The 15,905-nt window shown below is 36.5% G+C and overlaps 1 protein-coding gene across 1 annotated transcript in view; it reads right to left on the bottom strand.

Moving 5' to 3' along the window:
- Positions 1–274: 274 nt before the first annotated feature.
- LOC140136109 (signal peptide peptidase-like 3) overlaps positions 275–15,905 on the bottom strand; it is a 105,953-nt gene continuing 90,322 nt past the window's right edge. Inside the window, 6 exon segments of the mRNA XM_072157815.1 lie at positions 275–861; positions 2,081–2,190; positions 3,333–3,532; positions 4,891–4,976; positions 6,230–6,340; positions 6,342–6,409. Coding sequence (XP_072013916.1) covers positions 790–861; positions 2,081–2,190; positions 3,333–3,532; positions 4,891–4,976; positions 6,230–6,340; positions 6,342–6,409 — 647 coding nt within the window. The 3' untranslated portion in view covers positions 275–789.

The following is a 15,905-nucleotide window of genomic DNA, read 5'->3' as shown; positions in this document are numbered from 1 at the left end:
TACTAAAATTCTGCACTGGCTCCTCACTGGCTATAACAGGTTTAGCTAGAATCGCTGGTTCTGGAATGCAGCTTTTTCTTCCTTCCGGTTCACAGCTTCCACGTTTTGCTTCACGCATGAGATGTATAGAAATTGTTGTCAACTGAATGTACATATAAACCAAACAAGTTCAACTATATGCCGAGTTCATTGTTGGTTTTAATCCAAGGCGCAACAGTAAAGCAAGGCTTTGCAATGCGCTACCAAGATGCAACAGTAAAGCACGATCCAAGGCGCTACAATGGAACCAATGTCACACAGGTTCAGCCAGCAGCTTTGGTATCATTCAATGTTTGACATGCTTTGCGCAAAGCACAAAAGAAGCTGATCTGGTCTGTCATAATTACATTCATAATGTTCCTTTTAGACAGTGTCATTCCATAGTCCGTTTAAAAACAAGCACTGTTCATCAGTCGGTGAAGCACCTTCTAATACTGACTGTAGCTTGAGATTGAGATGCTTCGGTAATTGAAACCAGCCTATATCCTCGTTATATTTCACATCTGATCAGACACATTCAAGTTGCCAATTTATTGGTTATAATCCAATCACGATTCAATACTGTAGAGATCCCATACTGAATTCAACCAATAATCAAGGAATGCCATGCTCTTGTTTCTAATTATGTCAAAGAAGTTTCCTGCTACTATGGTAACAGGGCATCCATCCTACCATGCCTACCGTGTCAGAATGACGACTCGTTATCATCAGTGTTAGCTTAGCTTAGACAGGATGGAGCTTCCCTTCATGTCATACTTCCAGAAAGTTTTTGCTGGTCGGGCCCTTAATGAATGGTTCGTGCCACATGCGCTTCAAGTCACCCTACGGAAACAAACAGTAACATGTATATTGAAGTACATTTAATACAATACTATAGTAAATTGCTCTATTCCTTTAACGAGAGCGTACTTTACTACGTACATCGCATATAGCCACCATGTTAATGCACTTGTCTCAGACTGGCTGCCTCGATCTGTAGTTGTTGAGTCAACAAACTATGTGTCATCGCACACATTGTTATAGTGCGTAGTAATGCGACAAGAGCACTGCAAGTACACTTAATTTGTAAAAGGAACTACAGTTTGATCAGCTCGTAATCGGCAGGCCTTATAACATCACAGATTAATATCAATATATTTTATTTTGAGAATTGTCTCGTGACATCTCGCCAGGAGCATAACAAGTTATTAATTGAAGTCCTATACTTTGTCTACTTTCTTTGACACACGAAATATAGACTATACAGGTCAACTATATCATTCTTAATGTCGGTCTACTTTTCGGCATAGTGGTAAAAGCCTAACAATTCCCACTGATTACGAGCTGATCAAAGTATTGGCAAAACATTATACAGGGTGTCTCTGAAAGGACTATACTGGTGGAAACTTTTATTTTGAGGTATTTGTATGCCCAAACCAAGCATAACTAAATAGTTGATGGTGTTGAGAAATGGTTAAATTTCAAAATCAAAAACAGTACATGAAAGCTGTTTTACTGTGTAGTTGGGTTTGAATCACTTTTAGTATCATAACTTGGTTATTTCTGTATTATTTGTTGTCATTTATATCTTAAATTAAAGAAAATATCCTTGCAGTCATTATGGTCACCTTGATTTTCAAAATTGATCCTCAGATTGGCTGTAAGGTCATGATTTATGAACGGCTACCTCATTAATTGTGCTGACTGTAGTGCTCAAATTTATAAAATGTAAAAAAATGCAACTTGTTCTTGGTTTTGTCAGAGTGGGTCAGTCACATATCGTTGTCTGCATCACATACTGTTGTATCTCAAAAAGCTGCCTTCTGTGAATTGTATCATCATTGTTGTATTGCATTATTGTTATTTGATATTTCAGCATGCATCTTTCTTTTATGAATGGACATGATTGTAATATTGTTATAATACCTCAAAATTAATATATACATTTTACAGTGTATCTCATCACAATTAGATGGCAAAAATAAAAAATCACAAAAGGCAGCCTTTTGAGATATGACAGTATGTGATGCAGACCCGACATATAGGTTTGTGTATTGCTTACCTTTAGGTAGGCCATGACAAGCAATGGCAGGAGTGTGAATGGAACCAGATACAACAATGCTGGTTGTGCTGCCTTGTAAACTTCTGATGATATCGTAGCAGTCAATAAACCTATGTGGGGAAAATACATGTTTACAGTCAATCTTTAGCAGACAGTTTTATCACAATTCATATCACATGCATCTAGAATGGGCTATTCCCGTTGAAATCCTTACACCCCCTATGGAAGAAATTACCTTCTCCCCACATACAGGGGGTGTAGATTTCAAATGGAGTCGCCCAATTAGGCAAGCATGTTTGAAATTCACACTCCCTGTGTGGGAGATAGAGGTCATGTCTTCCATAAGGGGTGTATGCATTTCAACTAGAAAAACTCAATTTGTCCAATATAAGGTTAACCTTTAAAACTCATACACCTTGTCCAAAGTCATGGTCCATCATTCTCTAAATTGTACCTAACAACTAATAAAGTATGTTTTACCATAAGTTGGCACAATGACTTTTGTTCCATTTGTGTAAAAGCAATAAAATCTAGATGAACGGTTGGAGAATTATGTAAACGGCAACATGATACAGCATATGTTAAAATGTTTTGTCTTGTAACCCGTGGACGTCATGGCCTTAGTGTTGTGAATTTTAGCTCCAGGGTCCATGCCTGCGAGCACCCCGGTGAGCACTGTGTGCAAACCGGGGGCATTTACTGGCCAACCAGGATCGTTAAGTCCCTGTTTGTCATCAATGGGTGGGGAAAACAAAATGCCATCCATCCTCAAACCCACACATCCACGCCACATGTAACCACTGGCAAATGCAGACAATGACACACATATTTTATTTGCCTTACGACATACAGATTTGATTTTACAAGAGAACACAACCCTACCATTGTGTGCCAGCAATTGCAGATCTTGGGTATTGCAATCCAAACAAGGACGTCTGAATCGGTTTTCAATCGACATACCGAGGAGAAAATGGTGGATTTTTGATTTTTGATTGTGTCTAGATGTGTATGATACACAATACGTTATTATGCCCAGTAAATGCGGTCAGTATTTCTAATACCAAATTGAGGTTGTATTGCTAAAATGCATTTGGCATGCAATTGTGACCTACTACAGACCTTGAACCCAGGATCGTGCTTGTTTGCAGGTAGGTCCACAGTTTAAACATGAAGTCTTGTGTGTGTCCTCGTTTGCTGGCAAACACTGACACACATACATATTTGTACTCTAATACCCCTAACTAATACTTACCAACAAAATAACCAACAAGTGAACAATGAAAGTATGTTAACTTCTGCGTAAGACTATTGGGGGCTGCGATGGGCGCTGGTAAACCGGTGTCCGCCTGCTGACGTTTGTAATTATCATATCGCATAACAAAGCACAGTAGTAGTCCCGGCATTACTATATCACCTAAACCCAACATGGAGAAGTGGCCTGCATTGTGCATGCTAATGGGCAAAAATAATACACATAAAACACATTTATGTTAGTTATCATTATCCTAGAATATATATTCACATTTAAACAGTAAGGGCTCGGATAGCAAGATTTGCACAGTATTTTTTGTGGGACTTGAAAGCACATCAGACATATCGAATTACATTCTGAATACAAGGAATGTCCTGATGATATCAACTAATTTTGATTTTTTGAAATTCGCGATATAATACAAATTTTATGGCAAATTATTCAAATTTGATATTTTTTATATTTAACAGTCCTCAAAGTAAACTTTATAAATCTAATGATATGTACTTAAAGTGTATGTAGCTGGGATGAAAAGCTGACCATCAATTGAAAATTTTGACCTTTCATATTGAAGATATACATTTTTCAAAAAAAAAAAGACCTACATCTTTTGGGGAAAAAATCTGTATCTGCAATAAGAAAGGTCAACATTTTCATATGATGGACAGCTTTTCATCCCAGCTACATACACTTTATGCACCATGTATAGTTTGGTCCTACAGAGTTAAAGGAGCCCTGATAGGTACTGATGTTTGTTTTTTCTATCGTACCCTAAACATTTGCATAGTGCTATCCTTTTTCAATTAAATAAGAAATGACGAAGCGTTACTTAGTGCTTGAGGTTGATGGCAGGCACATACTTTATTCTTTCCCTCACAGACCAACAAAGAAAAAATTCATTCTTGACCAGGATTTGAACCTGGGGTCTCTGGGTATCTAGACCAGCGCTCTAAGGAGGATGATTTTTTTCATCCTTGGTCTACTCAAGGTTAAGAATAAATTAATTGCATACCATTACCCTTGAGTACTAAGTAATCTTAGTCACTATGTTTTCTCTAATATTATTATTCCTTAATGCTTGTCGATAGAGAAGCGGGAGAGAGCTGATTTGAAATCTTGGGCTGTGTATATAATATACTATAACGCTTTGATGCCATTGGCTTCCTTGATAGCTCAGTGGTTAGAGTTCTGGTCTAGATACCCAGGTGTTGCAGGTTCAAATCCTGGTCAAGGATGAATTTTTTTTTGCTTGGCCGACTCGAGCGAAAGAATAAATTCAGTGCATCTCCTGGGTATGATAGAAAGAGACACCGATAGGTACCGGTAGAGATCTGCCATCTTGCTAAAACGAGGTTCCCTTGTTTTTTTGCGCTTTTCTAGCAACGTGCCAGAAGGCTTTTGCAAAGCATATGTGATAATTAAAGCATGCGTTTGACAGGCATATGCACACACAGCAAGCACTTTGCGGGTAGAACCTCATTTTGAGATGACTGTGCGATCAGCGAATTGGGGCACCAATAGTATTACAGGACAGAATTAAACATGATGCCTTCCTTACCTTGGGAATATAAGCTTTCCTGGAAGAGAGAGCTGAGGTGCTTCTTTGGCCATATTTAAGTTTAATTTCTTTCCCAAAAGACCAACCTGAAAAATAGAAATCATACACTATGCTATTAGATTTATTGATTAACAAAAAGGTTGCCAGAACTGTGTGTTTACAATGTGAATGTCTTAATTGTCGGTCTTGCAATATTTGGGCCACACTAATTCTGACTGCAATGTTTACTCTATTATGGGCTGCTAAGGATCTTTAACCCATAAATCAGAGTAGGTTTTAGTAATTTCACTGGATAAGTACCCCAATTTACAAACAAACACTTTACATTTTGATATCAGGAATACCCTGTAAACAATCTGTAGAGAAATATGCATCTAGGCAAGTCGACTGTAGACATCCATGCATGGCATCCATTTGCCACATTGCAATCATGATAAAGGGACTATAAATTTATAATTTTATAAGCAGTCAGTGGACAAATGGTTGAGGTGCAGGTCTAGCTAGCAAACCAGAGGTCCTGTGTTTGACACCCAAGTGGGATAACTTTTCCTGTTTCTTTTAAGGATTGATATAAAATGGTGTACCTATTTCGACCTATTAAAAACCTGAGGCACTTAAGTTAGTCATTTTAAGTGGGTGCTTATTAGGTCCAGCCCGGCCACTAATAAGTCAGTCATTTTAAGTAGGTGCTTATTAGGTCAAAGTTCACAAATGTCAAATTACACAGTTCTGACTTTATATAACTAAGTTGTAAGTACTCTTTACACCCTGGTGATCATACATTGAGCATTGAACATACAGGCAAAAATGCTATTATCGTTCCCTTATTATGAGTTGAACACAGAATACATGAATCTGGCAAGCATTTCCTATGTTTAGCCCTCTAGTAGACCATCACAATTGCTTTAACGCAGGATACGCGATTGCTGTATGTATGTTATGTATTTCTTTGGATATGGAAAACAAGTGAACCCTCTGATGTGTTACACAGAAGCAATACCGGAGTAAAGCTGATGAAAGCCTTGCTCCCATAGACTAATAATAGCTAGAGACGATTCACCAATTGGCAAAGTCCCAGCATCATCTGTTCATGAGTTATATAGGTTAATAAATGCCTTACAATGTATCACTTGTTGTGAGTGAAATTGTACAAAATAATACATGCGTAATGAGATGTTGATGCGTCTTACGCATGAGCCCCATAGGGGAGTGCATTAGATGCATCAACATCTCAGTGCATTATTTTGTACAATTTCTCAAGCAACAAATAATATAAATTTCCCTATTTCATACACGATAATAAATGGATTTCAATTGGAATAGCCTATTGTTTACTTACAGGATTGTCAGCAGGCCTGGTAGCCACTTTAACCATTACATTAGCGTTGAATATATACGTTGAAAAAAACACCCAGAAGACATCATAAATAAGTAGACCGGTGAGGAGTAAGCGTGGATACCTTTAAGCTTGGTAACCGAACAAACGCTATCATTGTGACACACAGACCCATGGCAAGAGCTGCAGAAAGACAAAAAAAGAAAATGCAAGATATATTTTATTATATGGTGTTTGGAAGGTATTTGTTAAGCATCAACATCATGTAAAACATTCAAATCAAACTATTATTTTCTAATTGGAGAGGTCGATTATGTGCAGCATCACAAGCATCTGTTGTCTCAATCATCAAGTAGGCACTGTAGTCACAAGTAAATGACAGGCAATAGAATTTTGTGGTTCTCATCTTGTGTGGTTCTTGTTCTTGGTGCAAAGCATTGAACACAACACATCCACTGAAACAAACGTTGTTGTAAAAAAAATTAATTCTTTTTCTTAACATTTGAAAGAAATTATTTTTGGAAAAACTTTTTTTTTTTAATTTTTTTTAGAACGATAATTCCTGTTAAAACCATTAATCGTTAAAATGAACAATAAACACTGACTTTTGGCTCACTTCCGGGTTTCCGATGCAGATTTTGGCCGATTATTGACACTATTATCGACCATGTGAGCAACTTGGTAAGCTTACTACACAAGATAGCATGGAAATATCAGCATTTTTGGAAACATCTTGGTTGAAAAAAGTGGTGGGGGTGTTTATTTGAGGGGGGCGACTATTCGAGGAAACACGGTATTCTCAAATATCTCAAATCAATCTACCTACAGCATCTAGACAGACGGATGTGCGGACATTACAAAAACAGTATGCCTCACGGTGGCGGCATAAAAACTTTTAAAAGCCAACTTGACCAGCTACGACTTCAACCTGGGAACCTATGATAACTTGTCTTGTGTTCTATTTATCATCTGAGCTCATGATCAGATGCGTTTTTATTAGCACTTAACACTCCTAAATATGTTATCATAACACAATTTTGTCTGCATTTACGATAATCTGCGTATTAATGCTCAGTTTCATGTTCCAATTTGCTGGAATTGTTTATTTTAAACAAAGAAATAGAACTTTATTGTGTTCACGCAACCTATCTGGTATTTTCACTCTCTGTGGAAAAATGATGTGTACAAAAGGAAAAAGCTGAATATAACTGCTCAGAGTAAAGTAAGGTCAAACAAAATATGTCTTGGAGCTTGCGAAGATTTAAATATCCAATGCGGAATGTGGAGTTTTCACTTTTTTCGTTCTTCCCGACTCAAACTTGGTCAAAACAAACTTGACTGAGATGCTCAAAAACTTTGGAAACTTGCATTCTTACACACATTAATGAAATATTTGCACTAATTTTAAGTGTGAATCAGACAATTCCTCCAACAAGTAATTTGGGAATCATATTCTTACCAACATTTGTGGGAAAAATGGGGAAAAAAGTGGGTTGGGGAATTTGTTTCTCTGAGACAAATGCATACCGCAAACCAAACGTGACAGCTTTGAGCCATACTTTTCTTATTGCCTAAACATAATGTAATTATGATCAGCAATACTTTTTCCAAGCCTGATAACATACATAACTGATGAACCATGTCCATTAAAGTAGGTTGTGACTACTGACTAACTAAACACACAAGTACTATTTATCATGTTCAAATTAAAACTAACACCATTTATTTTTGAAGAAAAATCCTTTTATCCTAACATAAACATGATAATATGGATCCATCTGGCACGACAACAAAGCCACTAATAATTTTACACTCATTCACTTAACAACATGAACATTAATTCTGCAGAATAGACAATTTTTGCTCTTTGTTCTAATTTTCCTGCTGCTGCACTTTTGTGATAGTATGAAATTTAAAACACATAAAAATATCATTTTAGCTGATGAATCTATAAAGGCAACTTGATAATAATAAGTATGAAAAAATATAATTTTAGCAATTAAATCTATAGGCCTAAAGCAAAAAAAATACTACTTAACATTTAAACAAATTTTCCATGTAAAAAATATCATTTTCACATTACTGTAAAAAGGGAAAATTTTCGCACTACATATATTTTTGCGCTTTTTGCATTCCAAGCTTCTACCGTGAAAATAAAAACATGTGAATATATTCCTTTTGTGTACAAGTCAATGCAAGGAAACCTTAAATCGCAAATTTAAAAACAAGGGAAACGATTAAAAATTGGCAAAACGAAAAAAATTAATCATGCAAATATTTCCACTTTTACAAGTTCTATCCCTCCCTTCCCAGGTGCTTCTCCCCACTCCATGATTACTGTTTGCTTGTAATATGCATCACACTCGTTTGCGCAATCCATGTAAGCAGCGTAAATTCTATGCAATATTAAAATTTTATAGTCTCTTCTCTCAACATTAATTAAACAAAGATATCAGGTATGCTTTTGATGATGGATATACCACATGGAGGAGTATGTTAGAAAGGAGTTACCCCTATTAATACTAGTATGCTCCGATTATCTGGTTTCAAATTACTGCATTTTTTTCTTGAAAAAACACAATAGAGTTTCCTGTCTTTAGGTAAGTATGCCTTTGTGATGCAGCTAAATGAGTCATTTGTGGAGCAAACTTAATTCCAAGTTTTGAATCTATCATGCTTTCCAATTTTTGCGCTTGCACTTTTAATTAACAAAATTCAATTCTTAAGTCAGATTCAGACTCCACATCACAGCATGAATGCGATGCTTTTAAAACATTGCAGCATTGTACAATGAAATTGAAATGTATATTTTAAATTCATCATGTGATGCTGCGATGTTTTAAAAGCATGTGGGGTCTGTATCTCCTTTTATGGTCATTCTGCCGACCTTGATTTACCAGCAGCCAATCACAACCGTGCACGGCTGCGATGTCACAGGGTGATGCGATTAAGTTGAACAAAATTTGAAAAACCCCATCCCGGACCGAAATTTCCACAGGGTGATACAAATTTTCACTGAAGAGCTCATAAAAACCTGGCTCAGATTTCAGTTTTTATAGCATCGCAGCATCACATCGCACTGGGATTTGGAGTCTGATTCAGGCTTTAGTATAATAAATATTGATCACTATTATGCAAACAGTGTTTTAGGTTTCTGTAGCACAAATCTACTTTGTACTTCCAATTCTTCACTTTTCTTGAAAACCCCATTCACCAAAGGCAAAACATTTATTTTGCTAAATATTTTCAATATGAAAAGGATAAGAAAAAACAACAAAAAAACCCCAATAAAACAGAATTAGGACATGCTCAGTTCTTATTTCTTCATCAACAAAGGAGGCAGGGGATTTATTATGACTACAATCCAGGAAAAACTTTGCCTGTCTTTTGGTATATCTCTGCCCCTGCTCCGCCAATTCAATGTTGGACCAAACCATGTTATCAACAGGTTTGTGAGACCCTCCAATATTGAAAAATGGGGAGTGGGGGTGAGATACTAGTATAGGGGGAGTCTGTACTTCAAATACATGAATTGCATGCATATTTCACTCGCCTCTCCAATTTTGATAGGGCACACATTTCCATTTTTTTCCTGGATTGTAGGTCGTATGCTAAAGAAAAGGTGTTGCAACTTGGTATTTCATTTAGAGTGCTATCTATTTTTTTACCCTTCAACAATATCCTTTTTTCCTGCTAAAACACAAAAGATATTTCAGAGATACTCTTTCTTATTCCCCAACATGAGTAATTATGGATAATACATATTTATTTTACTTGATTTCAATTTATAGAAAAAAAACACCTTTTATTATTAAATATGTGTTTTGAAAAATGATGCCTTTTTTGTATGTTTCACAAATTGTGTTTCTTCATCAGAAATCACCCCTATGCGATGCCTACCCTCTGATACACAGAGTGCAGGGACCAAAACCAAATTATAATTCAAAGAAACTATTTGCTTTTCCCAGACACCAGGTCCCTATCATCATGACAATTTTCTCTCCTGTAATCATACAAATGCTGTATCTCCAAGATAAATCAGTTGTTCTGGTATACACCTGAGAACAGAGCCAGACTGATGCTGACTCACTAAGGGATACCTTTATTCAATGCTTTATTGGGATATTCCAGTTCAAATCCATACACCCCCTATGGAAGATATAACCATAATCCTCCACACAGGGAGTGTGAATTTCAAATGGGGTTGCCTGAATAACTGTTGGTACTTATACAGTGCCTTCCAAAGCGCTTTACATTTATTCCACTGTCGTAAGAATATGCCAGCTGCCATACAATGCCCAAGGCATGCTCATACCTTTGGGTGGCGCTGAATGCACAAAAACAGCTCCCCATTTCACCCCTGAGTAGAGACAGGCAAGTAAGGTAAAACACCTTGCCCAGGATCACAACCCAATAGCACCACCAGTGCTCAAACTCATAATCCACCACTTACAAGGCAGAGCCCGTACCGCTAGGCCACAGAGCCCCTGCCACTGTGAATGGGCAACTCCACTTGAAAGCTTCACCCCTGTATCAAAGTCGTGCCTTCCATAGGGGGTGTATGGATTTCAACTGGAATAGCCCTAACAAGTCTAAACTATCAGGTGACTATTATATAGTCTGCATTAAAATAATTTTCTAATAAATCATTTAACTGAAAAACCAGTATTTTCCAGTTGATGGTAGCTGTTGATTATGCGCATGGCAAGCATCTGTCGTCTCAATCATCAAGTAGTATGCCGTAGCTTAATCGTCCATTTCAGTAGAATAACAAAATCTCATGCCTGATGCTTTTATTGTCAAATGAAATCATAACAATGCAGACCATGGAAACCAGTATGCTTAGCCAAATTGGTCAAAAATTCTGAGAAAAACGATTTGCTTGTAAAGGAGCTTCTTAGCAAAGATGCTACCAATAAATTCTAAAGAAAAGTCTCTTTAGTGTTGTGTTCACTGAGGTTCTTGTTAGCTCGAGATACTCTAGCTAAAATACAGGGTTACATTTACTATCTTACATTATCTTGCTGTATTTCAGCTAGAGCTCCAAACGACAAGCTTCCGGGTTTTTTTTGGAGAACAATACTGTTACGTAAGAAGAAACCCACCTCGGAGCCCGCCCTACTCATTATTTCATTGTACTTATTGCAATTTGCCTCCACACATTACGTAATCAACACAAAGCTTTTGTGAGGATTAGTGAGTGGATAAGAAATTGACAGTGGAGGATCTGAAGGACACGCCGATTGTTAGTTGTCAATCATGAATTGCCGCAGCGTATTAATATTTTACTGCATGGCATTCCGCAAAACACCAAGACAAATTATGCCGTATTTTTCCAAAGATCATCTCATATGAAGTAAGCTGAATGCGATCTGTACTTTTGTAACATTCCGATCGCTTTTGATCACCTATTATCGGTGAATTTGCTTGAAAACACGTGAGTTCATGTTGTGTAAACATAATTAGCATAGACACAAATGAAATTACGATGCAATACAATGCAATTTGAATGCGCAGCAGATCTATCGAAATAACGTTGCCCGGTTTTATGCAGAATTAGACCCTGTCTGGTTCTTGTGCTCACACAACTATTGATCCTGCTTGTAAATGAGCTTTTCATCTTGAAAAGAAAAATATAAATTAATGCTATTTATTATACAGGCTGTGTCAAAATGATTGGTACCCATTAATTTTGATGTTTACTGAAAACACTGCTTATTCCAAATGCAGGCATGAGAATGACTTTTTTGAAAACTGCCTGAAAAACATCACGGTGAATTCGGCCTAATGTGCTGAAAAAATAAAAATGTGTAAATTTGGACAAAACTGCCTGAATACAGGCAAAAGCCTGAAAATTCTTATGCCTACAAATGCAACATTGGATACTCTGGAAATGTACCGAGTGTATAGTTTACAATTAATTATTTGGATATGTTGAATTTTGATATGTCAAACTTATCCATTATCAATGAAAACCAATGGTGCTAATACTTTTGATACAGCTTGTACATATATATATTGGCTGCCTTTTCTGTATTACCTGCGGCTTGATGTGGTAGTCAGAGCTAGATGATTATAATTTCTATCAAAGTTGAATATTGTTTTAAAATTTTAAATACATTGCATGAACCCATCAATTTGCCAAGTCATTATATACTCAGATTGAATGTTAATTTCTTTGCCACCAATGTATTGTGTCCGCATGCAGGTTACACTTGTTAACTTGTGAAAATCTAATGCTGTAACATCCACATACATGTAGATCTTGTCAGCAGTCAAACTCTCTTAAATCAGTATTTGTTCAGATTTAAATGTAAAGCCATTAAGGTGGTACTACACCCCTTGATAAATTTGTGACTATTTTTGCATTTTTCTCGAAAAATAATAACACACTGGTAACAAAAGTTATGTATATTTACAGGGGCAACACTGGAATTTCAGTGAATCAAGACAAAATCACAAAATTTATCAGGGGGTGTAGTACAAATGTACCACCTTAATGTATATTCTAAAGGTTCGTTCATACTACCACCGCATTTGCGATGCGTTGCTTTGCGATGCCGATATATCGATTACTTTTTGCCGCAACTCAACGCAACTCGTCGCATTTCCAAGTTAAAATGTATTTAACTTCATTGTGATATCGCAATGCAGTAGTTTGCAGTGCGGCAACGCATGGTAGTATGAACGAACCTTTATTCTTTAAAAATATGAAATTGGTTAATTTTTGTTTCAAACCTGATTTTTGGCGTAATATTTTTACATGTTCCAACTTACACATAAATGTAATCATCCAAGTATATCGTATTTGTCGGGTCAACAGAGCAATATAGACATGTTGTATTCAGACATTAAGTCCCCCATAGAACTCCAGAAACCTTTCCTGACAGTTATTACTAATGTTATTTCAGCATAACCTGAAACCTTCACCTAGACCTTTATACCCACAGTCTAACACACAAAGTCAGTATTTGCTCAAATTTGAATGTAAATTTCTTTCCACTATGCATGTATAAAATTATACAGCTAAGGCCAAAAAATAAACATGTTTGTTTCCTGTAGCAGGTCAAAAAAGTCAAATGCGAAATGCATTTTTTTTATTTTTATCATCCATGTTTTCAAATTTAAAAAAAAAAAACTTTTTTGTTTTAAATTGGAATGGGAAGTTACAGTGTGTCTCTCCGACACGCACAAAAACAAATCATATTTCTTCATATTCAAGAATACTAATGACCCCCTTTCAACCTGCAGTAGTTTTTCACTATGCTCGTTTGTTGTGTAATGTGTAAATGTTTACTCCAGTAGTGTTTTATATTATTTTATTTTTTTATTTGTAAGTGAAAAAAAAATTCAAATGCGCACAATAAGCTGTCAAAAATGAAATGTGTGCGCTACAGGAAACAAACTTGTTTTTTGGGGGGCCTAACATTCATTAATACACTACTGCATGCTTGATTATCACACACCTCACTTAATTGTGAATCAACATGAACCCTTTTGTTTGAGGTGTAGCCACACTGAAACTTTAAAGGGACTTTTACAGATCTGAAATCTATTTATTCTGATGTATTTTGTTCTGGTGTATTGTATATTGTGTTGAATTTACCAAATAAAATCTATCTATAGGACCTAAAGAATCTGTAAAAATTTCTGAAGTTGCTTAAAAATTGTTAATAAATTGGGGAAATACTCTGAAACCATTAACTTTTCAGCAATGTTGATAAAATAAGAAGAATACTGAAAGATTACGTCCATATTTGAGAATTGACATCACATCTTCTACTGGATTTGCATGAATTCCTTATGCCCAGGCAAAAGAATTTATTTATCTTGACATGAAAACACAGTGTGTATATTGTTCATTGTAGTGATTAGTAACTACATTAGTAAATATTCTATAAATGCAACAAAAACGACATGTGTGCGGAATAGTGTACTTTGTGATTAACAGATTTCTGAATGTCCCCTTTTAATGTCTGAATGTCCTCCAAAAACGACATGTGTGCAGAATAGTGTACTTTGTGATTAACAGATTTCAGAATGTCCCCTTTTAATATCTAAATGTCCTCCAAAAACGACATGTGTGTAGAATAGTGTACATGTACTTTGTGATTATAACAGACTTCTGAATGTCCCCTTTAATATCTGAATGTCCTCCAAAAATGACATGTGTGCGGAATAGTGTACTTTGTGTTTAACAGAATTCTGAATGTCCCCTTTTACTGTGCTATGCCAAACCCACATGGGGGGTACTTAACACAAATGACATATGGTATGCTTCCCGGAAAGACCCCTGTTTTGGGGCAGCACAGCTCCCAAAGGCCCTTGATGAAAGACCCTTGATTTTGATCATTTCAGCTCCAAAAACCTCAATTATGACTCCAAAATTGCTCATTCCTCACATTTCTGGCCTTTTCAGGTAATTTTCAACCAGAAAGCTTAAAGAAAGGTCCTTGTGATTTTAACCATTCACAGCTCCAAAAGACCCCTCCTTTTTTGTTCCACCGTCAGCTCCCAAAGACACACGCACCATCACACAAAATCTGAACCATTAATACAACATCTACACTTGCCAAAATCACACAGCAAGTTGTAAGATCAATGATAAAAGAGACATGACTGCAGGCAGCTATGTTCCTTCCTTTCTACCTGTGAATGTTTTATAATGTCTGCTGTAGTACCCTGAACATAATCCATGTCAGTCTGTACATGCAGATACTTGCACATTCATAGACTACTGTAGTCATGGAGAAGTGGACATTTTGCATGTGTAATTTTTCACGCTTTTCCAATTTTTAACTGATTCACTTGTTTTTAAATTCACGATTCTATATTCTAGGCTTCCTTTAATACACAAAAGGAATTCGCTAATTGTTATTTTCCCAGTAGTAGCTTGAAATGTGAAAAGTGAAAGTGCAAAAAAAAAATGTGGCACAAAATGTTCCACTTACCCAGTACCTGACTGTACCATATCTAGACAGTAGCTATCTACATGTATGACTGTACTAGCATGCATGCACTAGTGGATTTTCTGTGATATCCATATCATTATTAAACGACCCATCACATATTAATTTGCGACACATGTCGTTCCTCTATGTAACATGATATGATTTGTATAAAGACAGGACAAATTTGCAATTTGTAAATTCCTGCAGTGAAACATAACACTAGAATTACGTGGTTCGTATTTAAGGTGGTCACACAATAAAGGTTTGTAAATAATAAAGGTTTGTAAAAATACAAAGAATATGCAAATAGCTCATTAATATTCATATGCAAATAACATGACACAAAACTATACAGCACAAGAGGTGACCATAGTATATCATCCTACCATGTAAGAAGTTAATAGAGGCCGTCAGCCTTTCGCCATCTTGTGGGTAAAAATGATCTGTGTGTTCATGCGTCGGACACTACGCGCAGGGCGCAGCTTGCCACGCAGCTGTTATCGCGCATCAACGCAGTGATTTTGCTCTTCACGCATGGAGATCGAACGACCATCACAGCATGTACCCACAAGATGGCGGCATATGACGTCACGCTGACGGCCTCTATTGGTTATTGCATGCAGAATGCCGAGTGGATTAATTGAATTTCAGACAAAATATGCAAATAGGCACATTAATATTCATAAATATGCAAACCCACCACCTTGACGTTGAGCTGTTTCATGAAA

Source organism: Amphiura filiformis, chromosome 16 (assembly GCF_039555335.1).
Source record: "Amphiura filiformis chromosome 16, Afil_fr2py, whole genome shotgun sequence".
NCBI lineage: Eukaryota > Metazoa > Echinodermata > Ophiuroidea > Amphilepidida > Amphiuridae > Amphiura > Amphiura filiformis.
This window is presented reverse-complemented; position numbering and strand designations above follow the sequence as displayed.